Source organism: Meleagris gallopavo, chromosome 14 (assembly GCF_905368555.1).
Source record: "Meleagris gallopavo chromosome 14, MGAL_WU_HG_1.1, whole genome shotgun sequence".
Lineage (NCBI taxonomy): Eukaryota > Metazoa > Chordata > Aves > Galliformes > Phasianidae > Meleagris > Meleagris gallopavo.
Window position 1 is genome coordinate 11,646,467 of NC_139417.1, and position 25,090 is coordinate 11,671,556.

General features: G+C 43.2%; 1 protein-coding gene across 5 annotated transcripts in view; it reads left to right on the forward strand.

Moving 5' to 3' along the window:
* Positions 1–1,972: 1,972 nt before the first annotated feature.
* PXK (PX domain containing serine/threonine kinase like) overlaps positions 1,973–25,090 on the forward strand; it is a 31,809-nt gene continuing 8,691 nt past the window's right edge. For 2 of the 5 annotated variants that reach the window (XM_085235464.1, XM_085235465.1), the window contains exons 1-15: positions 1,973–2,241; positions 10,172–10,222; positions 10,888–10,935; positions 14,649–14,835; positions 16,707–16,784; positions 16,933–17,006; positions 17,565–17,639; positions 18,795–18,899; positions 19,063–19,164; positions 19,928–20,089; positions 20,922–21,039; positions 21,476–21,554; positions 23,465–23,513; positions 24,256–24,333; positions 24,756–24,842. In XM_085235464.1, coding sequence (XP_085091590.1) covers positions 2,140–2,241; positions 10,172–10,222; positions 10,888–10,935; positions 14,649–14,835; positions 16,707–16,784; positions 16,933–17,006; positions 17,565–17,639; positions 18,795–18,899; positions 19,063–19,164; positions 19,928–20,089; positions 20,922–21,039; positions 21,476–21,554; positions 23,465–23,513; positions 24,256–24,333; positions 24,756–24,842 — 1,395 coding nt within the window. In that variant the 5' untranslated portion in view covers positions 1,973–2,139. Of the gene's footprint in view, positions 2,242–2,362; positions 2,895–10,171; positions 10,223–10,887; positions 10,936–14,648; positions 14,836–16,706; positions 16,785–16,932; positions 17,007–17,564; positions 17,640–18,794; positions 18,900–19,062; positions 19,165–19,927; positions 20,090–20,921; positions 21,040–21,475; positions 21,555–23,464; positions 23,514–24,255; positions 24,334–24,755; positions 24,843–25,090 lie in introns of those variants that run through there. The other 3 variants (XM_085235463.1, XM_085235462.1, XM_085235466.1) reach the window with 3 other exon arrangements.

Here is a 25,090-nt window from a genome sequence, read left to right on the forward strand (position 1 = left end):
AAGGGATGGTGCTGTGCATTTCACAAGTAAACCAGACCAGTGGAAGTGCTGACACTCACATACTGCAAGATTTCTTCAGGTAATCTGCACTGAAGCTCTGGCTGATGTTGCTGCGGTGTGCTTTTCTGCACTGTTCTGACTTTCAATGTAAGTTGTAGTCAGCCTTTATACAAGCAATATATGCTTTCTGATAAATCTTGTAGGAGCAGCTCTTGCCATTTCACCAGGAATAATGGGGACCATCTACTGAAAGCACAGGCTCTTTTCAATGGCCAAATATATGCTATCCTCACATCTCTGCAGCAGAAATGCATTCTGCGTTGATGCAGATAACCTCAGAAGCTGTTTGTTATGTGTGTGGTAACTGCTGAGTCCCAGCCTGATGAGCAACTGGGAAAGGACCCAGTTTAAGTCTTTGGAGCACAGGTGAAGGCAATTCAGCTGTAGACCTCATTGAAGGGCTGATTGCCACTGGGGAAGGATCTCTTTCTGGAGATCACTCCTTGGTGAAGCTTTCCCCTGTGAATCTGGAATCTCCTGATAACTGGTGAGCAACCTTCTTCCCATCCTTTATAACACCTTTCTGTTGTGCTGATCTTTTTGTCGTTGTGCCTTTGTTGTAATGCCTTTCCCATCGTATTGGTCTGTCCAATTGCTGCACTATGGAGAGAAAGTTTGCCTTCAAACAGTGCAATGAAAGTACTAGTAAAATAGCTAAGCTACCCAGGTGCAGTGCAGCAACGAATCTTCTCACTCCTTCCTTGTAGCACCGACCCTCTGGATGCGATGTTAGGTTCGTGCCTGCTAAAAAAATGAACCGAAGCTGAGAGTGGAGCAGCAGGAGCAGTTTGCAGAGGAGCTGTTGTGGTGCTCAGCTGCTCTGCTGTCAGCATGGAGCTGCAGCCAGGCTGTGTAAGGGATGGCAGGTGCAGCTCAGTGAGCCTTGTTCCTGCACACAGCTCTCTATGGGAGTCACTGAAGCATAGGGATCATGGGCTTTCCAGCTAGAAAAGCAAATGGTATCCTGGGCTCTGTAAGAAGAGGGGTGGCCAGCAGGGACAGGGAGGTGATTGTCCCTCTCTGCTCTGCTCTTGTGAGGCCCCATCTGGAATACTGCGTCCAGGTCTGGAGCCCCCGATACAAGAAAGACAGAGAGCTGTTGGAGAGGGTCCAGAGGAGAGCCACAAAGATGATCAGGGGACTGGAGCACCTCCACTACAAAGACAGGCTGAGGGAGCTGGGCTTGTTCAGTCTGAAGGAAAGAAGGCTGTGGGGTGACCTCACTGCAGCCTTTCAGTACCTAAAGGGAGCCTACAGACAGGAGGGGAGCCAAATCTTTACAAGGGTAGATAATGAAAGGACAAGGGGAAATGGTTTTAAGTTGAGGAAGGGAAGGTTTAGGTTGGATGTGAGGGGGAAGTTCTTTACAGAGAGAGTGGTGAGGTGCTGGAACAGCTGCCCAGAGAGGCTGTGGATGCCCCGTCCATCCCTGGAGGCGTTCAAGGCCAGGTTGGATGGGGCCCTGGGCAGCCTGGTCCAGTGTTGGATATGGAGGTTGATGGCCCTGCATGTGTCAGGGGGTTGGAGATTCGTGATCCTTGAGGTCCCTTCCAACCCTGGCCATTCTGTGGTTCCCAAATAGGGTCTCAGTACTGCTGTAAGGAAATTTAACTGATTTCTAATGGGAAAAAAAAAAAACAAAACAGTTCTACAGATTTTATATGAGCGAGGGGAAGATGTTGAATCCTAACTGAACTTTCATGGCGGTTTCACCACCCAAGAGCCAGAAAGAAGCACGGAGCTGCCCCATCCCGCCCTGTGCCGGCGGTAGGGCAGGGCACCGCAACGCGAGCCGCGGCTGCGTTCCGCATTTCGGCCTTGCGGTGAATTCGTGAGAGTCGCGCTCCTGCCGCGCGAGGCCCGAGCGGCGCGGACGCCCCCGAGGGCCGCGCCCCGCGTGAGGCCGTCGGGGCGGCACGGCGCCCCCTGGCGGGCGGGCGGCCGCGGCGCAGGGCGGGCGGCGGCGCTAAGGCCCGGCGGGGCGGCGCGGCGCTGCCGTGTTGACAGCGGCGGTCGCGCCGGGAGCTGGCCGGGGAGGAGCGGGTCGGCGGCGCCGGGCTCCCGTGGCCTCTCCGCGGCATGGCTTTCATGGAGAAGCCGCCGGCCGGCAAGGTGCTGCTGGACGACACGGTGCCGCTGACAGCGCAGATCGAAGCGAGCCAGAGCCTGCACTCGCACACGGTGAGGGCGGCGGGCCGGGCCGCGGCGCTGGGCTGGGGGGGGCGGCGACGAGCGGAGCCCGGGGGGAGCGGGGCCGGGGGAAGCGGCGGGGTCCGGCTGCGGCGGGGCGGCGCGGGGTGCGGCGCGGTGTCCCGCCGAGGTGCTGCGAGGTGGAGCGCGGAGGGCCGCAGCAGCGCCGTGCCGCCTCCGCCCGGCCCCGCGTGCCGGCGGCTCGGTGCGGCTCTGCGCGGCTTCTGCCTGCCGCCGGGCTCTGCCCGTGCTCTGACCCGACGCGGCCGCTGCTGGGGCTCGGCGGTGCTCCGACCTTCGTCCACCCGGAGGGAGGCCTCGCACCGCCCGCGCTCTCCGCTTTCCTCGGGATCCGTGACGGCTTTCGGGAGCAGCGATGGGTCCCGGCCGCCTCGTTTCGGCAGCCGAGGCGAAGTTGCGCCGCGATGGGTCGCGCCCTGTCGGATGTCGGCGCGGTGCCGTCGCGCTCCCCGTGTGGCGGTGCCGGCACGGCGGCAGGAGCTGCCCGGAGCGTCGCACGGCCGGCCCGGCTGCCTGCAGGCCGCCTTCGCGAGCGCGGCGCTGCCTGAGCGTGCACCGACAACCCGCGTCTCGTTATCTCCTGCCCGTGGTTGTTTTCCGCTTTGAGAACTGCGCTGTGAGGGGTGAGCGAGGGCGTGTGGCAGAGAAGCAGAGAGAGCCGGCTGCCGCTCCTGGCGGTGTGGGAGCCGCGATGCTGGGCCCTGCGGCAGCAGCAGGCCGGCAGGCAGCGTGCTGTGCGCGGGGAGGGCTGAGCCGAGCGGTCTGTGCTTCAGCAGCGTTACACTGCGTGTTACTCTTCTTCTTAAACGTGAAGAGCTCACTTTAACTGATGCTCTGGTCTTCCTCTGTTCATATGTGACCTCTCAAAGTCTTCTCTTACAGTTGTGCTGACCCTGGCAGGCCGTGGCACCCCCCTCTTGCATCTCCTGCTATAAATGAGGCTGACCAGGTTTATATTCCAGCAGGCCTCGAGCTTCTGTCTGTTCTGGTAGCTAAGGGGTGTCTGCACCAGGACCTGCAGAAGTTGTGTAACTTCCAGCGTTGCCTATTAGCAGCCTAGAGCAGTTTCATTGTTAACTCATTTTTATTGTGACTTGTTGCACTTCTTTGCAAGCGCAAGTGATGGTATCAGCTTGTTGTGTTCTTTCGGCTTGTGCAAGTCTCCTTAGGGAAAAAAAAAAACAAAAAACAACGCAAAATCCTTTTAGATTGAGTATTCAGGAGTAGGCTTTCAATCCAGAGCGTGTGCTTGTTGCCTTGGCTGGGGGAGGTTGATGGTAAATGTTAGCCCCTCACCTTCCATCTCCGTACGCTGTTGCTAATGGATGTTCAGAAAGAAACCTCAACTGATTTGTTCTGATCTTTCGTTAATAACAGAACGGTGAAGCACTGCACCTTTTGATTTGAAGTCTGTCTCTAAGATACATCTATTAGTAATTGTTTGTTTTACTGCAGAAGCCCTGTTGATAGTTGAAAGATGGTTTGAAGTGTCTGTAGCACAGATGGTTTGTAGAACAGCAGTGCAGGATAACCAAATGCAGGAAGCTGTAACGGAGCCCTGTGTTTGTGTTTGATGTCAGTTGAGTGTTTTGTCACTTTGGACACTTCAGCTTCTTCCCCAGTATCTGAGTGATTATTGCTGGTAATGCTATCTCTTGTTTGGTCTTGCCTGGTATAAATAATCCCACCAATAGATCCTTGTGCTTGAAGAGGTGCATAAATGAATCCTCTCTAAGAAATATCTAGCAGGTGGGGTATAGTAGAAATGTTTCTGTGGGACATCAGGACTGTTACAGTTTGTTATGTTATAGTTGGAAGGAAGTAAGTTGCCATTAACTCTTTGGTTTTGTCCCCCATCCCACCTTCAAGTAATTTCCTAACAAGATGTAGGTCTATTCCATTCTTTATCCCCCTAAAAACATCTGTAAAACTAAGCCTCTATCTCTAGGTGCTGAAAATAGCCTGTGTTCTGAGCAACCAGTCAAGGAAAAGGTGGGGAATTTCAGGAAAGGCTCTATGGACATGTGAAACACCCAGCAGAAGACCAAAGTTTGTGTCAATTGAATAGCTTGCTTCTCTATTGTTCTGAGCAGCTTCTGTTAGTTTAGGTTTGATACAACAGAGTGAGTGAATATAAACTGAATGGCATTTTGTCAGGGGCTGTGCTTGGCAGGCACTGAGTTTCTCTTTCCTGGGGATGAAGATGAAGCTGAAAAATGAAACTGAAAGCAAAACCTGAAACTACTGCATAGTACCTGAGCTGTCCAGAAACCAGCAGGGACAGAGCTTGGAGCTGCAATGTTCTTTCGAGGGTTTGTACTTTCTGCTCAGTAAGAGCATGGCAATCCCCTCTGCTGTTTTTAGAACTTGAGGAAAGCGGCTGCAGAAAGCTGTGGTTTGCTCACGAGCTCTCTGTTCTTTTCCAAGTGAAAAGAGCTGGAAGTTCTTCCTCGTGTCGGTACGTCTGAGCTGGGCTGTAATCTCTGTGCTTCTGCGTGGCAACAAAGACATCATCAGCGGTGTTTGCCGTTCTCTGTTTCCTCCAGGGATGGCTGAAGGTGGAAACAACTCCTTTTCTACGTTAGTGAGGGGCACTGAGACGCGAGTGGCTGCGGGGCACCTGCTGCAGGCTGGGTTCGTGCTCCTGGCAGGGCCACGTACAGCCATTGTGCAGGAAATGAAGTTGTTTTGTCGCCGCAGCGCTCCTTGGCTTCAGTGGGAGTGAGATGACATCCACTGCATGAAACCATTCACAAGTGTCTCCGCCTGATGCCAAATGCATGCTGACAACAGGGAGACATTTCCAGCACCAAAGCTTTTACACATTTTCACTACTGAAATTGCTTCACGTTGCGGTTCTGTGTGCTCCCCATTTAAAGGTGGCTTTCTCTGTAAGCTTCGGTAGGCAGCTGCATGCTTCCACAGTCGCCTAGCTGTATGCCACGTCTGTACATACACATTTCAGAGCACTTCAAAGTAGTAAAACCGCTACTTCTAAACGCCCCTTCATTCTTCTCCAAAGCAATTTTCCTTTTTCATTCCTTTTCACGTTGAGGTTGAAGTGCCAGACAGCCAATTTTGCTCCAGTCCATCGCTGTCTGAACAGCACTTGGAAGCGAAGAGCTGAAATGAATTCCTCTTGTAACACTCTCCCAGAATTTTTCATTCTCCACAAGTGAAGATGACTGTTGATGCTTCAGAAAGCATTTATGTTTTTCCTGTATTATTTCCTGTTTTTTTTCCCCGTGCAGCAAACAATGGTGCCCTCTATTTCTGGAACTCTAGCATTATTTTAAAAGCTTGCAAAGAACTTTGCCCATCTGCTTTACAAGGAGTTCAATCTCTGCATGTTTGCCTTCACTTTGAAAAATAATTTCCTCAAATTACCTTTAGAGATGGCTTTGGGCAGGGAGCTATTACAGCTCGCTCACTGGATATTCAGACACATAGATGCCCCATAGCATGTGGGGAGTTTGACCTATTCTTGAAAATGAGAGTGCTTTCATCACAGATTATTTAGAGTATTCCAACCTTATGGTTTCCAGTAGTGAGCGTGCTGAGTGAGGATGGCATCTGCATGGGCTGCAGGCAGAATATTGCCTCCTTAGAGATCCTGCAGTGTAATCTTCATTGAGTGCAGAGTCTTTCCCAAGCAGTACAATGCATTTCCCTTTCTGACAAAGGCCGTGGCACTGCAGCGCATTGGATGCCCTTGTTTCTCTTGTTGCTCCCCAGAGCTTTTCTTGCTCTGGGGAGCAACATTTCATGATGTGTAAACGCGTGTCCTATTTTTCCTGTCGTCGTCCTACTTCATTGCTGTCCTTGTTGAGCAGCTCACGCTGCCACAAAGCCACACAGCCACCGTGGAACTGTGTGACATCCCCAGACACGTGCAGTGCAGGTAAGCATCGCTGCTGCAGCATCAGAGGGGCTTGGAGCAGTGTGTGCAGTGGTGAAGGAGGACTCTGCCCCGCAGGGAGTGCTGAGCTGAGCAGTTTGCCTCGTTTGGTTGCTGCTTTTCACATGGGAGATTTTCTAAGTAAACATTTAAAAGATCTTCTTATTAGAAATAGTTTCAGTGCAGCCTACTTACGCAGGGATTGCATTCATGCTTCATTAGGCTTTCCTCTCTTTAATGCTCATAAAATAAAGCTCTTTCAAACTTGCAGTTGATGTGATCTGAAGGTGACCTCGATCCCTATAGTGGTTGGCTTTTCAAGCCTGTTGGATTACAAGATGTAGAGCAGAAATCTGTGAAATAGGTTGACTGTCTTGAGCCAGAAATTTGGAGATGATTTTCCTGGGAAAACAAAGCATATTACCCAATATTGGCCAGGGATGTTCTACTTTTAATGATATGAACCTCTCATTGCACTGTTTTCTCTGATTTCATCTCTGCAAAAGCCTTCTCTTCCATTTGCTTTCTGTTTATGAACTAGGAAAGATGATAAACAACAGTGTTAAACATTTTGACATGTTGGGGTCACACAGCTTTCCCTTCTCCCTGCACTGTTTTCCTCTTTCTTGTCCAACAGAGCAGCAGGAAATGATCCTATAGGTAAAAGTGCTTTGCTTGGCATCTTTAAGTGTGTGTGTAAATATATGTATTGAACTGCTGGCAGACTGAGCTGGCTCAGCAGTGCTGAGCAAAGCAGGGGACATTCAGACCTGACTGCATGGGATCCAGGGTTGGGCTTAGAGGAGAGGGTCTGTGTTGGACCCACGTGTTGGCTGCTGGTCATTGCTCTCTGTGAGGCTGTGTCTCTTGTTCCAAGAGCCAGGGCCTGTCTGTGCCGCCTGGCAGTCTTTGTGAAGTCCCTTGGTAAACTGAGTCCTGGAAAAAATGTTGAGCTGTTCATGTAGGAGTGAAGATGTCGTGGGAATTTCTGCATGACTCGAGGGAAAGTGCAGCTAAATTAGGCCTTGCTGAGCCTGGTTTTAAATGCCCAGCATGTTCAGCAGGACTGAGCTTAGTTAGTTGGTAGCCTTCTCCAAAACCTGGTCTATCAGGTTTATCTGTTCTATATGATGCAGCCAAACAGTGTGTCTGTCTTGTTACACTTGCATTTTTTCCTCTGGGCACAGTCTCTGTCCCACTGACATCAAACCGCCTCAGTCTAAAATTGTTGGAAATCGTTTTTTTTTCTGAGCAGAACTTGACACCTTTTGTGTGTTGAGGCATTTTCCTTGCAGAGCTGGAAGCTCTTTTTTGGCCCTATGGACACATCCGTTGGCAGTGCTGGTCAGGATCCCACAGCAAGCTCATCACCACACTGGGGCAACTTCTCTAAAACTCAGCATGCCATGCTCTGCTGGGCATGTGGAACTGGGGCAGTACTGGCAGTGAGGCTGTCTTTCTTACTATGGCTTCTCTACTGCAGCTATTGTTTGACTTTTGGTCACGTCACAAGACAGAAGACCATTCAGGTGCTGTCATTGGTTGCATTGGCCAAGTGGTGCTGAGTGCCAGTTCTTCACTGCCTTCAGCACTGATGGAGGAGTGTGCTGGGACCTGCCTTCTCAGTACAGAGCTAACAGCCTCTTCTACAGAGTGATGCTCTCTTGTTATACAACATAAACGAGGTGCTCCATTAATGCTTTAGGGCACCCAAGCAGAACTGGATGGGAGAACACTGTGCGAAAAATAGTTGTTGTGTTCCCATCATGTTTTTGTAATACAATCTTTCTGTGAAAATGAGATCTGAGTGCAGAGAAGGAAATGAGAGCTGTTTATCACTGTGCTGTGCAGCAGAGATGGCTGTGGTATTGATCAGAGCAGCGGTGTGGACAGGATGCTCTGCCATCAGTCAGTGAACGGTGTGCTCTGCTGTCCTGAGTGCCTCGTGGAGTACAGCAGGGAAGGTTAATTGCTGGGTAACGAGGGATTGGGCAATGATTCTGCTGCTTTCAAAATACTAGAAGAGATGAATAACTGAGCGTGGTGAATCATCCCTGATGTGGGTTTTTTTTTGGAGAAATAGCCAATGTTCCTTCGAGACTTGCTGAATAAGCAGTTGCTGCACTTTTTGGCAGCGAGTGAAACAATCTCTTCCTACTTCCCAAAATGCAGTAACAGCCACAAAATAGGGAAAGTTGGGGAAAGTTAACTTTAGTTGTGGATCTTGGTTTCCATGTGTCCATTTCCACATGTCCGCATGTCACAGAATTTCCAAACGTGATTCTGCTGGTTGAGTTGGGATCGATTCTGTGGGGTTTTGTTACCACTTGTGAAGGTTTGTGTTCCTGTTTTGCAGGAAAATAATGGTAATGTCAAATAGGTAATAGGAGAAAATATGGGGAACACATAAGTGTGACTTGCTGAATATGGGCACTTTAATTCTAGTATCAAAGTTACACGCTTTGGTTTGTGACATCTTGGATTTCATAGACTCATTAAAGTTGGAGAAGACATCTGGGATCATTTAGTTCCAGCCCAGCCCTGCCGTGCCCATAACTGCATCCCTCAGTGCCACGTCTCCATGGTTCTCAAACACCTCCGGGTGCCCACCTCCATTTCTGTCACTTCTATCTCAGCTGCTGGAATAGTGAGCATTTTACATGGCTTTGGTTTTCACGCTTCCTGGTCTTGAATTTGTTCTCAGGACATGCGGTTCAAAATTGCAACGGATATTTGATAGCTGTTGCTGATAAAGGGGATTTTAAATGAGTTTGAGAAAATGAAATAAATAGCATTCTTGCTGAGCAGCATTGTGCTTCAGAAGAAAACTCCAGTAAATAAATCCTGGATTAGTTGAGGCTGATGTGTTCCCCTCTGTTGGGATTCTCTGGTACATTTTTGATCTTCAGTATTCAAGCCTTTACCTTGGATTCATTTAGAAGAGAAGAATTAGTTCTGTGTGGTCTTAAAGGCAGCTTCCAGAACCAGAAGACATTTCATTGTATCTGAAAGAGGTTACTCATAAATGCCCATCTTGAATTGTTAACTGCAAAGCTGAATGTGTAATACTGCCTGGATCAAACCCTCGATTGAATGATGTGCTCAGGATGCAGGTAGAGGCCAGATGTGTAGCTGCAGTTATTGTTACATATTGGACAAGTTGGGCATAAAAACTCAAGGTGGTGGAAGTGCCTTTGTTTTTTTCCTTATTTCTTCATTGCTTATTCATGGTAATTTGGAATGCATCATTAATTTTAATATCTGAAGAAACTGTAGTGCATAATGCTGAGCTCTGGCCTTTCTGCTTCTGCAAAAGTGGAGCTGGAAGATCACTCAGCACTCGCATAAAGAATGTTTGAAAGTTTGTAGTGGGGTGAGTGAAGTCATGGAACCTGAATAGCAAATGGTTCAGCACGTGATGTGTGTGTGCTGCAGGCAATGGCTGGCAGGTGCTCACACACCGCTTGGCACAAAGGCAGAGAGTTGTGCTTTATGAATGTAATTGAGGTGGGAGGATGATCAGTCTTTAAAATCTGAAGGAGGTTGGCTATATCTGCATATTTAATGTTTAAATAATTAGCATTGTTTGCCCTAGAAATGAAGAATTGCCATCTTGAGAAACCGGTGCGTTCGAGTTATGCGTACTTTTGTGGTAACCTTTCTCACGCTGAAGAAGTTGGGCAGCTGATGGGATGGCAGTGGGTCCTGTGGTGGTTGAGACAGTAATTCCCCAGGACCAGAGGCTGGATTTCTCATTGATGAGAATGGTGTTTCTTTAAGTGAGGGGCAGTGTTGAGTACTTCATTCTGCAAGCTCTTGGACCTCTGCATAGCAGAGGGGGAGCAGCTGGCCATGGGTCTTCACCTTGAAGCTTAAAATCTGGATCTGAATTTTCTGCTTCTGAGTGTTTCCTAACTGGGATGTGGTCACACTTGGAGCCGTATCTAATAACTTTGTTCAGCTCATTAATTCTTATTCCTAATAACTTTTTTCTTTCACTAGGAATACATAATCCGTGTTCAGAGAGGAGTTTCAGCGGAAAACAGTTGGCAGGTAATTTCTTGAACTCCGGTTCATGAACCATGATGCCTCTCAGGAAGAATTTGAAGCTCTTTCTGGCTTCTGAAATGTGAACTGGAGAGGGAAATAGTGATTTAAATTGAGAATATGAAGTATTTGAATGGTCAAAAGCTGAGAAAGTGTTATTGCCAGCTGTAGAAGACTCTGCTGATGTGAACGTCTCAGGAAAACAGGAAAAGTCTCTGTCACGGTGTGATTACTGTACGTTGGTACGGCTGTCATTTTTAATTCAAATGCCAGTTTGCCTTCCTCAGTACTAAAATCACAGCCATGCTAACGCACAGCCAATAAAACCTAGAAGTAGAGATGAAGGTGGTCATGAAAACTTACTGCTTCTAATATAGTTCTAATATAGCAGAAGAGCACTGTTTGCAGGCAACTGCTGACAAATATTTTTGGGAAAGCTGTTTGGAATAATATTCAGACCTGCATTTCTATTCCAGTCAAGATGTCATTGAAAGCTGTTTTCTGTGCTCTGGCAGCACGTCATAAATCCAGAAGATACATATTTGTACAGAAATGGCTAAAAGATGAAGAGAGTTACAAATGGGAAATGCTTTTCTCTGATGGGTGGAAGAAGGGTAAAATAGTAATGAGAAAAGTGATGTGTTTCCTCAACTCATCTTTCTATTTTGCAGATTGTGAGGCGATACAGTGACTTCGACTTGCTTAATAATAGCTTGCAGGTAACTTTTACCCCAATACATGAATATAAAACGTCAGTTGAAATGATATATGTATGACGTGGCTTGTGATGATTTTGTATGTTACAGTAAGGAAAAAAATAGGAATTTGCATAGCTGTAAACTGATTTCAAGTGTAATTCGAATATATGCTTTTCACTCTCAGTTTTTCTCTTGTCAGATTATAATTTCAGCATCAATAGCACCGATTTACATAGAAATGGTGGAGACTGGCAGATAGTGAATCTGTCCCTTCAGTACTGCAGCTTGTTCCGGTTTGGTGTGTTATTATTTGTTCCTCCTTTGATTTGAGGAAAGCCAAGGCACATACCAACCTTATAAACTCAGCACTGAAGTGCTATGTGTCTCATTATTTATATTGGTCTAAAAGCACTTCCAGATGCTGCTTATCATGTGATGGATTTCTGTATCTCTGGGAAGTGTTCCTTAGTTAAACACTGGACTTACTGTGTGTTTTCTTCTGCTTTTTAGGACAATTATTTCTTTTTAGTTGGTGTGGGAAAAAGCAAGGGGGACATGAGTGTGTTTGGGAGAAGGGGGGTGAGCTGGCATCTACAGGAGTGGAACTTGTCACTTGGGATTTCCATAGAACTAGGCAAGCAAAATAAAAAGTGACACTGTGATTTGAGGGTGGATTTGTGTGACTAATTGCCCCCCATCATCAGGAGTTGAATACAGCTTCTGCTCCCTTCCTCGCCCCCCACCAAATCAGATCAACTATCTGCTAGATGAGCCTCCTTGAGCAAAAACATGTTGGGGTGTTGAGTTGTGTACTCTGATAGGATAGGAATCATTTGAAGCAGATTAGAAGGCAGATAGGGGGGGCTAATTGGTTGTAACTCAGTAGATGCAATGTGGTTGAGTTGTGTAATTATTTTACTGAATACACAGCAGCACACAATAACTCGTCATGACCTATAAACCTGTGTGATGTGCTGAATAAATGCAGTACAAAGGTGTTTTCTGCTCCAAAGGAATCCAAGAGTGAAGATTAGATAAGCACCCACGGGAACACAAGGAAATGAAGTGGTGCTGGTCAGCACAGTGAGCATACAGTGCTCATTGGAGTCTTCACCATTGCCAAGTTTTGGTGGAGATGGCAGAGAACCAATTTTGAGAAGGCTTTAGAGAGAAGATGGAGAGTTCTTTTTTTAATCTTCTACAACAAGTTCCTCTTAACTGTGGGGAACAGAATGTTAAGGTGTTACAGAGCTTTGTTACCTTCTTGCTTAACTTTCACATGGGCCAGGTCTATTGGAAAAGGCATTGGGCATTTGACTTCAAATTTAGGTGGAAGGTAAAGAGGCCTTTGTATCTGAGGCAGAGATGGATGATAAAAGTGAAGGGCTCTGGGAAGTATTTGGTAGAACTTGCGGTATGGGCCAAGGAAGAATTTGAAATGAGGGAAAGAGTCTGCAGCTACAAGGTACTGAGATCTGGGACAACAACATCAGCTCCTTGGATGATTAGAAAAGATCAAAATGAATCATCAGGACATTCCTCTCTAAGTTAGATATAATGATATCTAGAGGGCAGCTAAATTAATAGCTTATCTTCATTAGCTCTTCATCTCCTTCAGTGAAAACTACTGCACACGCCCTCAATCTCCAGCTCCTGCATTTTTCTGCTTTTATAGTCTGGAAAGCAAAGATGCATCTCCGCTTGGAGAAAAGCCTTTTCTGGCTGCTGTAAGCCACTGCCTGAGGTGTCATTCTTCAGCCCAGCAGAGGTGAATTTAGAGTCTTTACCAATGTTGCACAGCTCTGCCTCTGACAGCCACCAGTTCTCCTTCAGACAGGGCTTGGGAGATGGCAGACAATAGGTGATGAGAAGCATGTTAAATTGCAGTTTTCCCCTGCTGTTCTGTTCTTAAGCTTTTTTATAAATTGCATAAATTGCTCTGAGGTGCTGGCGCTGAAGTTTTCTGATCCATTAAGACATGCAGCATTCCTCAGTTCTTTCCATCCAGAATTGTAAGCAACAGTATTTCATCAAAATCTTCAGGTCCCATGGCTTATAAACAATGTAAACCCTTATCTTGTGCTTGTTGAGATTGATTAAAACAACAACAAAAGAAGCAAAAACCATCAGACACCAAAAACAGCAAAAAAAAATCCTGGGTACAGGATTTACAGCAAGATGTCTGGCTTTCGTGAAGCATTTTATTGCAACTTTTGAGCAGGCTGTGTCTTGAAGATAAGAAAAGTTCCTGGTTCTGCTGTGGCACAGCCCATCCAGAGCCACCGAATGCTGGGAAGGTCAGGACCTCAGTGAGGTGGGGGCTGTGGTGGTGTTCTCACCGTGCTCTGGGTTTTGGAGATAACTACAAAAACCTGGGGGGTGAACACTGCTTTCTGCTGAAAAATAGCAGATGTGAGGTTTATTGGAGGGGGGAAAGGAGTAGTAGTTTGAAAACATGTGAACTCAAGTCCTTTTCTCTCTGATGGTAGCTAGCTGTCAGGTCAAGAAGATAAAGGTGATTATGACTGGACGTGCTTTTCAAGTGAGTAATGTCAGAAATGCATTTAGTTTCTACTTAGAAGCTTTGTTGAATTGAAGGAGTGGTCTGCCAAATGCGGGCCTTGCATGCCTGTGGTGTTAGAGCTCATTTGGTGAACTGCAGGTTGTAAGTGATGCGTTGTTGCTCTGGGGTTTACTCCCGGATGCTTTTTTGCTTTCCCCAAGGGTGTGTAAAAGAACTATAATGAAAGATCAGTGGACAGGATGATTTGGGTTAACATATGCAATATAGACATAGTTGTCATTCTTTTTCAGCCTGTGGTTTGTAGTCAGAGCCAGAGGCAGCACCAGGGTTTGTTGGGGGGAAACAACTCATGGGTTCAAAAGGAGAAAGAAAAAAGGAAAGAGATTGCTGCCTCTGCCACAGTTGGTTGAACTGATCCTTCCTCTCTCCACTGATTAAAATGAGGATTGTTCAAGCCCCCCCTGCCTTCCTCTGAGTGACTTGTTTGCTTTGGAAGTGGGGCTTATTGCACTGAATGTAATTGATTGCTGTGATGCACATTTCTTAAAGATAACTCCTGTGGAGATTCTGCACACCCCGGGCAGGTGCTTAGATCTGCAGGAGAGTTGTGTGTTAGCAGTGTCAAACATTGATTGTGGCTATTCATGTAATTAAATATAAACAGTGTGCAGCCTGCATTTGTTTTCTAAAGTTGATCTCTTTGATCTCACCCACATAACGCTTTGGGCAACTTTGGAAAAGTTGCACTGTGTCTGAAATTACAGATTTGATATACTGACAATAGGGGCTTTAAATTACCCATAAAAGCAGTAGAGGCAAGAGGAAAGTTGTTAATCTGCACTTCTTTAAATCTTGCCAGGAGAAAATGATAAGGTGTGCACAAAGGTGTATAATAGTATTTGGCTGAAATGTAGCCATTTAGAGTCTGAAAGCTCTGTGCTGTGATCTTAAATGCATGACTCACCAGCAAAAATTGATCTTGCATTTTCAATGTTGTTCCGTTTATGAAGCACTTCACACTGGGATGCAAGCTATTGTCTGACTGCCTCTCCCTGATAACAGTATTTTGAAACAAAACATAGGAGCTTATATATATACAGTATGGAAAGAATTATCTACTAGTCAGCTCACTGCTAGGAGTCTTACTTTCTGTGTTGTTAGTTTGAGGCACTTTCAGAGCACCGTTAGTAATTTTTCTTCTCTGTTTAAGATCTCATCTCTAAGTCTACCTCTTCCTCCAAAAAAATTGATTGGAAACATGGAGCGTGAATTCATAGCAGAGAGACAGAAAGGACTCCAGGCATATCTCGATGTGATTACTTCCCATCACATACTGTCTAACTGTGAACTGGTAAAAAAGTTCTTGGATCCAAACAGCTATTCTGTAAATTACACTGGTAAGTGGGGAACTGTAAAACTGCATTACAGCTTCACTGCAGCACGTGTGTGTCTTCCAGCCGTGCTGGTGGGGATTTACACTGAAGCATGTTGCAGCAGAGGGAGGGGGCAGCAACCATCACAACCATCACATATAATCACATGCACAATATAGCAGTGTTTGCCCAGGTCTGTGAGTGAGTCATGCTGTGGTAGCCAAATCCAAGTGTTTAAATTAACATCTGTATAATCTGAACCTGAGAGAGGGGGGAAATGAAACTGAAATGTGTTTTTGCAGTTGGTGGTGAATGGGAAAATTGGTGTCTGGAAGTTATTTGTTTATCAGGGGTAAACCAGCTGGTCAGTTCTGCAGGTTGCTTTCGCCTCTGGTCTTTTGAACACAGAATCTTGCAGTCGTAAGGGTTCTTATATGTTTCAAATCAACAGAATCAGCTGCTGTCATCTTGTCTGGCTCTCACTGCAATTAGGGCTGCGATATTTCGTAGAACTAATTGTCTGAGATATGTTTGATGTTTTTACAAGGCTTGAGCGAAAGCCTTCCTCCTCCCTCAGGTGGAAAATCACTGCAGCCCTTCAAATGATATCTCAGTGATGAGTTCTCTTCATTATTAAATGTCTCTCCTTTAAATTTCTCTGGTTTCAGCCACTGGAAACTGCTAGAATTTGTCTGATAGACCAAAAAACTTCCTCTTCATGAAACCCAACCGTAGATTTACTTCACAGGCAGACTGACTTTTTGCAGAATGCAAAGCTTGTTTTCATAAAAACATTGGCTGCTCAAGCAGGAACTTACTGCTTCCTTTTTACTTGTCTTTTTGCTCTCTCTTTATGTAACGTTCTGTTTTCAACTTCAAAGTGCAAAGAACATTTCCCGAATGCTTATGATAAGCTGTGGAGGAGATGTAAATTGTTAGTAACTCTAAGGATGCAGTTTGTCTGGCTAATGCTGAGCAAGCAGTTTGAATCCTGTAGGAGATACAGTGACTTCTGTGTTAATTCTGAGTGCTTTCATCAAGGATATTTTTCCTTCTGCAAGTTGCAGGGAGGTTAGTAGCAGTGAGATAGTTGCCTGTGGTCTTTGGAGACAACATCAGAGCGTCATCTTTTAATACTGGAGCAGTGAGTTGACATTTAGTGCACTGTTCCATTTTTCTTAGCATATTTTTAGATTGAGAAGTTAGTGTGCAGAAGGATGTGGTGCATTCTTACCTTTTTGCTGTGTTCCTAAGACAAGATAAGCTGTGTTTGAGAAAACTCCTTGCTGGCATGATTCCCTTTCTGCCCCTGCTGTCATCAGTTCTCACGGAGATTTCTCCTCCAATCTGCTCATGAATACACCAGTTGTATTCCCAGCTGCGGGAGAGCTCAGTAACCAGAAGGATGTCCTTTCCTTTTTCTTTTCCTTTTCTTTTATCTGTTTATCTTTTTTTCCCTTTTTCCTTTCTTTTTCTCTCAGAAATGCATACTGGATCACAATAGCTAGAAAAATATCTTATTAAATGTACAGTAAAGAGGTTTACAAGGTAGCACTTTTATAGGTATGGCAAAAACATTTTCTGATCTACTGTAGGATATTCCGTGTGTGGGAAGTCTTTGCTATGAGCATTAGATTTAGACTTGGGAATGTAGATCTGGTAGAAACAGAATGCAAACTCAGTAAGCCATGCTTTCTGAAGGCAGTGCTTTCTGTTTCCTCTGTGGATTTGAGTTCTCAGGTTATAAATGCAAATGCCCTCTAAGTGTGGTTTTATCTGATGTCCTTTTAAAGTGATTTTGCTGACTGAGTCTGAAATCTTGCAGGCTTGAACCTTACTTTAACCATGTAAAAATCACATTAAATAAGAGACTATTTTTCTTTTTTTCTCCCCAGAAATTGCCTTACAGCATGTTTCAATGTTCTTCCGATCAGAGCCAAAGTGGGAGGTGGTAGAACCATTAAAAGATATAGGTAAGAAGAGCATGTATGCACAAAAACTTGCTGTATTTTTTCCAATGAGTTGTCATAATCTATCATTGCTTACAAACTTTGTCCTGCATGTAAGCTATGTGATTTAGTAGGGCTTTAATCAAAACTGATGATGACACTTTTCTTGCAGGTTGGCGAATACGTAAGAAATATTTTTTAATGAAGATAAAGAATCAACCAAAGGAACGGCTAATGTTAAGCTGGGTATGTATACTTTCATCTTATTCTCCAGTCTTTCATAATGAACTTGCCTCATTTCATTTATATTGGCTACCAGGTAGGAGTGACAGCCAGTGTTCAGAGTTCAGGCTCTGAAGGCCTTCATGTAGGTGGGTGATGTGGAAACTTCTTTGTGAGATCTGCTGAAGGGTGGATATTGCTGAAGCCTACAGTAGAAGGGAAGATGGTTTTGGCAGAGGAGAAGAAGGTGGGGATTGATGCTTTATTAGTTCACAGTCCACACAGTCTCTCAGTTACGGCTTGGCAAAGTTCATTCAGTGGTAGTAATAGTAGTAATACGGGTCAGCCTCCCTTCCAGGGAGGAAGCAGGCAATAGTACATATACTGTCAGATGTTTTGTATTGTGAAACCATGACCTTATTCAGCCCTTTAATTTTTTTTTTTTTTCACGTAGAATTTCCTTCCTTGCACTTAAAAATATATGTTGAAGCATTTGCCTTCATTTATAAGAGCAGAATATAGATCAAATGTTATGGAATATAACATCAATTGTGATACCTTTCTTTTCCTATTTATTTTTAGGCTGATCTTGGCCCTGATAAATACTTGTCTGACAAAGACTTACAGTATGCTGTGAAACTTCTTTCTTCCTGTTCTGTGAGTATTAGTTGAAGACCTTTCAATTGTTCCAGCACAAAAGAAGTGATTGCAAGGGCTGATGTTGCAAAAACGCATGTAGTCTAGTAGACATGAGTTATGATTTTAGAGTTGCTTTCATTTAAAGGTGTGTGAACTTTTTAATTAAGTTTCCCACACAGTATGAAGTAACATGTTCTCAGCACAAACAATAATCCTGCTGAATTGTTGCAGGACTTTCAGAGTTGTGGCTAATAGTATTTTTCTCTTCTGGTGCTGTACTGTGAGATCACGTGCTTTTATTTCATTTTCTCAACACTTTCAGGCTGTTGGGATGTTTTTCTAAAAATATGGGAACATTCTTGGGCAGCAGAGGAATGAGTGTCATTATTTTTTCAGTTCTTTGAATTTTATACAGAAACATCATGTTAGAGGTACAGGGCCAGATTATGAAACTCCCACATTAAGAATCCAGTAGGCATCTCTGAAAAACTAGACTGGCTGAAAATAATGGAATTTCAAATGGATAAACCTCTGTGTGCTGTCCAGAAACTTGGAAGATGCCCACACTAGAAAGGGCAACAAGGCTTTTCACTCCGAAACAATCTGAAGCTGATGCATTAAAATAAGATATGAATGAGAAGTCTTTTCCTAACTAGCAATTTCAGTTGGTGTATGTGTTGCACGTGTTATTTATTTCAACATGCACTTCTCATTTGGTTTCACAGTGTTGCTGGGAGTCATTATAATGATTTCTAAAGACATGGAACTATTACAACAATTGTTAATGCTGGGTTTTCTTGTGTGCCATAATTGTATAAAACCCCAAATAAATTTATTAGCTTAGCATGGCTTAAACCTGCAGTAAAGCTGCTCATGCATTAAGGGTTAATTGAGATGGATTCTTCATTTATCTAAACTGCCACTCTTTTTTTTCTTTTTTTAATTAAAAATACAGTGGATTTTTCTTGATTTTATGTGAATGTTTAACAGTGTTCTTGTGGAGTTTGCATTTACTTTAAGTTAAGAGTGAATAGGTAGAGCAAATGTCACTGGCAGAATCCATTCTATTGCTTACAACACGATAAGACAGATCTTATCTTTCTCGTGAATCAAGAAGAAATGAATTACAGAATCTGTCACCTGAAACTTACCTACAGTTTCTTCTTTTGGTAGCATCCCTATATTTACAGAGTCACTTTTGCCACTGCCAGTGAATCTTCAGCACTGGTTATAAGACCATTCAATGAAAAAGGGACGCTAAAGGACCTTATTTATAAGGTAATATCTTCTCTCTCTTTTCCCCCCACCTCAAATGGTTGAATATGTGTTGGAATGTCCATAGTGTGTCTTTTCTGAAGCTGTTACTATTTATTGCTAGGCAAACTTAGACAATTCCTGGCTTTTCTGAGCGTGATACTTGATATGTGTCATTCTTTTAAAGGCCAGACCAAAAGATCCCTTCCTGAAGAAGTATTGCAATCCTAAGAAAATTCAAGGTCTTGAACTTCAGCAGATAAAGACATATGGAAGACAAATACTAGAGGTATTTTTTTTTTGCTTTCTTTATCATACTTTATTATCTGAGGGTTTTTGTGGTGGCTTTTTTTTTAATTTGGTTGTGTTTGTTTTGCTTGTTTTTATGTTTTGTTTTTTTTTTTTGAGCACAGCAATGTTACTAGAAAAAATAGACAAACTTTTTGTGCAGGCAAGATTTTTTTGGCAGCAGACTTCAAAGTTAAATGTAAATTGAGATGAACTGCTAGGAACTGAATTTAGATACGTTTGAGGCCTGTTCTGACTGATGGGGAAAAAAAGGAAAGAAAAAAAAACAAGGCAGCTATTACATGCCCAGCTGAGATGGGAGAGAGGTGCTCATGTTTCAGAAAATTAGTTTAGTTGACTTCTATGCATCCCTTCATCCTCGCAGAAGTTTTTTTCCAGTTGGGGTGAAAGGAAAAGAAGTAATTCATAGCCTATGAAAAATGGGCCATAAAGTCATTGTCATTGAATGTGTGGGCTTTTAAACTACAGTATTTGGTAGAACTGCAACTTTTAGTTTCCAGGTCTCTTTGGGAAGTGTCTTTGAGCTCTGAGGATAGCATCAGCTATGTGCTCTCTGAGAAATGTTACCAGTGAAATAGGAATGGATAGTCAGCCAAAGGTGGAGTAGAGAGAAGATCAAGTTTAGCAGGAGTTCCAAACTAGAGGCCTCACTTATTATGTATCTGCTTTTGTAATGGAGCATTTGAGATCTTAAGATCATCAGGACATCTTGTGACCGTGCTTCTGTCTTGGATTTTTTTCAGGTATTAAAATTCTTGCATGAGAAGGGATTTCCGTATGGCCATCTTCACTCTGCCAATGTAGTGTTGGATGGGGACACGTGCAAGTTACTGGATCTAGAAAATTCCTTGTTGGGACTTCCATCATTTTATCGATCGTACTTTTCACAGTTTCGAAAAATTAATGTAAGTTTCAGAAAAGTAATTTAACTTACTCTTACATGTCCCTTTATCCTCACCCTGAGTTTGTGGAGAACTTGCAGACTCCTAGCTATTAAAAGCTTTTTTTTGCTTATTTGAAGGGTGCCTATTTATTTTAGGCTTATACAGCAAAATATGATCTTCCTACAAAACTGTTTAACAAAATTTGGCCTGTTGTAGCCATACAGTCTTTTAGCCAGCATCTTGCTTTGCTCTTAAATGCTCATTGCAATAAATTAAGTAGAGCATCACAAGACAGCTGCTTGCTGACCTTGCTAAACAAGTTTTACTGTGCTGTCAAAGGAATGATCAAAAGTTCATGGTTAGTCCAAGCTTGCTAGTGCCATCAAAGCTCTAAGCCTCCTCCAGCACAAGAAACCAGTTCTGTCTAAACATGATTCAAAAATCTTTGAATTATGCTGTCTGGGAACTTAGCTTGTACGGCTGTATACCTTCGCTAGGAAAATGTGCTCAGCTCTGATTTGCATCAATACACGGTTCTCTAAACTGCTGTCTGTGAGAAAAAGTTTACTCCTTACACATTTTTGTAGAACTCCATAATGCTATCCTGCTTGCATCATCACTAATTGAAATACAGCAGTAACTTCTTTGCTTGGAGTGTGAAGATTTCATTTGAGTTTCAAATTGTGCAGGGTTAGGCTGTGGTTAGAAACTTAATGGTTCCTCTTTTCAACATTCAAATGCAAGACTACTCTTTTTGCTAGTATGTTATTACATGTTTTAAAAGAAGTTGTGGATAAACTGAACAGTTCTAGCAAGTTGTGTTTTTACTTTTTTCGCTTTTCTTCCTCTACAGACTTTAGAAGGCATTGATGTACATTGCTTTGGGCACTTACTGTATGAAATGACATATGGAAGACCCCCAGATACAATTCCAGTAGACAGTTTCCCTCCTGCACCATCAATGTCTGTTGGTTAGTATACAATTAAGACCGTGGCAGCCCCAGCTTCCTGGCAGCTCTTACCTTGTGCTTAAGCAGAAGTGCTCTGAAATAGCAACCTAAAACCTTCACAGCCTGTGCCTGGAAATTGTTATTTAGTAATTTTTAAAAATAGAAAATGTTCTTCCTCAAATATGTAGCATATAAATATAGACATATTTTTAACTGAATGATAAAACAGTGTGTAGTAATTAGATGTCTGGATCCCCTGGCCTCATGTCTAACATTCTTGAAAAGTTTTTACATGTAACAATAACATTATAATAAAAACCACATGTCATAAAGCTTCATCACCGCTTAGTTGATGGAATACTTAGAGGAACATAATACAAAGTGTCAGACTTTCATTCTAAATTGTTTGCTGTCCTGCAGCGCAAAAATGTGTCCATTCTTATTCTTTCTTTGATAGTGTCTGTGTTGGAATCCATTCTGACTTGTGAAGCTATGAAGAATGGCATGCCAACTGTTTCACGGCTCTTACAGATGCCGTAAGTTTTAATGTATTTGTTTTACGCTCGTAATAATTGCATAACGAGGGAGAATCTTTTTGCTTCTTCTTTATCTGAAAGATTTGTTCTTCGTTCTGAGGGATGTGTGGTGTATCCCAAATGATGATTTAAAATTGACAGATTTCATAGAAGCCATCACTTATGAGTAGGATAGGTACTCACTTAGGATTTCTTTGTCTCTCTCAGTGTGCTGGAGCATGGTGCTGTGGTTTCAATTATCTGCCTATTAAAGCAATGCAGGCACGGTTAAGATTATGTATTGGATCATTTAAATCGTTTAGAATAAGGAATCTTTTTGTATGTCCCTTCCAGACCTCGTTCATTAGGTTTGGCTGTCCATTTACTTATGACGTATGGCAAAATAGATTCTCGCTCTGCTCAGTGGTAACTTTTAGACTGAGTCAAAGTGTTATGCAGAAGTTCTGTCAGGTTTCTTCCAAGGCTGGCTTAATGAAGCACAGATAGAAGAAAATTCTTACATACTGTCCTCCTAGTGACACAGCAAAGTAGTAAAGGCAGAAATGGAGAAATATTAGGGTGTAGAAAGAAAGCAACATCTGTGCATAGCTGAGCTGGAAATCATACTGTCTGCAGTGCCACTTTTCCTGCAACTAAGAGACAGTATTACCTGAGAAGTTGTTTACTGTCACCAAGCTGTGACATGTCATCAGCAAGCTGAGAATAGAATCACAGTTCCTGATGGGCCTGCTTTTTCTTACTATGAGATGCTAGAATCATGACTTCATAAATGACAAGATTACCCATGCTTAAATCTGGGTCTGATCTTGCAGCGTACAAATTGCAGTGCCTTCAGAGCAAGCACCAAGAGTCATTCCCTGGTTGGGATGAGTGGCTGCAATTGTGTCTCAGCCTCCTATTCCTTCTACTCCATCCTTCCTCTGCTCTTGAATAGAGATAGAGAATAGAATGTAAGAAGTGGAGAAATTCTGTCAGAAAGCTGAATAGTGGAAGAGATAGGTGTTAAAGGATGTTGAACAAACAGTCCATGCCCAGCTGTATCTGATATGTAGGATATTGTATGACATTTCCTTCATACCCATACTCTTCACAGAAATGTTCATCATGTTGTGCAATGCAAAGAATGCAATTTAAATATTTATTAAGCTGTTCTATATAAAATAGGAGTTTACTTGACTTTGCAAGGATGTGTAATCAGATAGGGTCAGAAAATTGCTCTGTGAACAAGGGTGAGCCTTTTTTTTTTTTTCTGTTACTTTAATTTGATTTATTTCAGAATTATTCTTGGACTACTGATCTTATAAACTTGACTCTAGGTTTGAATTTGTTCTGTCTAGTATTGGACCTGTGATAATTAGATTCAACAGGAATCTATGACTTACTTAACTTGGAGCTGGACTCATGATCTTTTTCTAGGACAATTTTCTAGCATATTCTCCAGAACAAAGTGCCTGGATATGGACTAATTTATTTTCTAACTAACATTGCCCTCTAGTGTCTTTGTTTTGGATGGAAAATTATTAATCACTTATGCTCTTGCTGATGCCATAAAGGGGAGAGTAAAACTCGTAGCATAGCTGCATAGTGCCTGGCAATCTTTGGTCATTAAAGAAATAAACATTCTTCAATGTGTAGCTTTAAGGAAAAGGCACTTGTCTGGGGGATATCCTTCTCTGCCTTTGAGAATTACAGGCATTGTGGCTATGTTCTGAGGGTAAGTGCTACTAACTTTAAAGCAGGGCTTGGAAAATAAAAAGCAGTGTATAAAAACAGGCAGTGAGATGGGGATGAGAACAGAGAAGGGAAAGAGGAGAGAGGTGAACAGTATCAGCAGTGTTCTCTCTGTGCTTCTGCCTGTCTCATAGAAATAATATTCCTTTTTTTTTCCCTTTTTTTCCATCCACTTGCAGATTATTCAGTGATGTCCTGCTAACAAACTCTGAGAAACCACAGTTTAAGGTAGAGTTGAATGTTGATTTGCTGATGTTTGTGGAAGTGTCAGGTTGTGGTGGTTATGCATTAATTGATAAACAGTAGAGTACAGCTGGCTTTACTTGACTTTTCAGTGATTCACATCAGTATTTCCATCCCTTTGCTGAATAATACCCAAGAGCATTATGTATCAACCCTTAGAATTGGGGCACGGTGTGACCCATGAGTGATTCAGGTGTAGTTGCTGAAGCTAACTTGCATGACTGATCATGGTGCTCTACTTTAGGAACACAGGTAAGCTGCCTACCTTGCAGTGAAAGGAAGCAAATCATGTGGGAGCTGATTTTGCTTGATGAGACCATTGGCACAGTAGGCAGCTTCAGAGCTGGGACTTCTAGGAGCCACATCCTGCTTCCACCAGGGGAGCTGCCCCAGGGCATTTCAAGTAGAAATGTGCTGAGTGTCTTGTGATTGTCAGAGTTATGGCACTTTGGGGATGTGAACAGAATACTGAAGTAGATGACTGTCCTTGGTGTTAGAGCATCCCTGCCATTATTCACTGCTTCTTTGTCTAAGCTGTTGGATTGGTTGCTAGGTTTGGAGTGGAAAACTTGCATCTAGAGTCCTTTTTCTCCTCCACTAAGGGAGTAGAAGTTGGATCTTTAAATGTGCAGCATAGTCAGATGGATGGTGAGTTTTGAACAGTGAAGTTGTTTTTTCCTTTATCAAATTCTGTTATTTGATTTTTTTTTCCTCTATTCTTTATTAGATTCCTACAAAGCTAAAAGAAGCACTGAAAACGTCCAAGGAATGCATAGAAAAAAGATTAACAGAAGAACAGAAATTGGTAACTTCTGCATTTCTTTACTGTCTTTCCTAGAGACATTCAGTTTCCTCTTATCTCTTCTAAATGTGGAAAGTGAGCTCTTAACTTCAGAGTAGCAAAGGTTTTCATCAGCAGATGTGCTTTCTCAAAAATATGGTATTGAGCAGCTGTAGAACAGCTGTTGAAGGCATGGAATTACATTCTTTTGAGTGGTGCAGCTTCACAGGGACTCTTAAATTAAAGGATTATCTTAATTGTTCTGTGAGCTCTGTGCTCTATCAGCAACCATAAAGATAAGAGTTAAAAATTAAAAAAGAAAATTACACATGCAAAGTGACTACAGTTTTTTTTTTCTTGAACCCCAAACATATGCTTTGTCTGAGAACACTTGGGATCTTAACATGGTTTTGTTCTTTTTCCTTTTTTTCCCCTTAATTTTGAAGATTCACCAGCACAGAAGACTGACAAGAGCTCAGTCTCATCATGGCTCCGAAGAAGAAAAAAAGAAAAGGAAAATCTTAGCAAGAAAGGTAAACAATCTTTAAATAGATTTCTCACACAGAAAATTATTCAGTGTGTAGCATGAACATCCACAGGTGTGCTGCTGTATTCAGTCCTGTGATGTTCTTCCTCATTTGTAGCTAAGTGATAACACTTATTAAATGACTGCTGACTGTTTAATCTATTTGAGTTTACTTAATGAAAATGGGCTTAACTAACACCTGCTGCCCAGTGAAGGTCTTAGAGCTGTTTTTTGTTTTTTTTTCAGTTGTCTGCA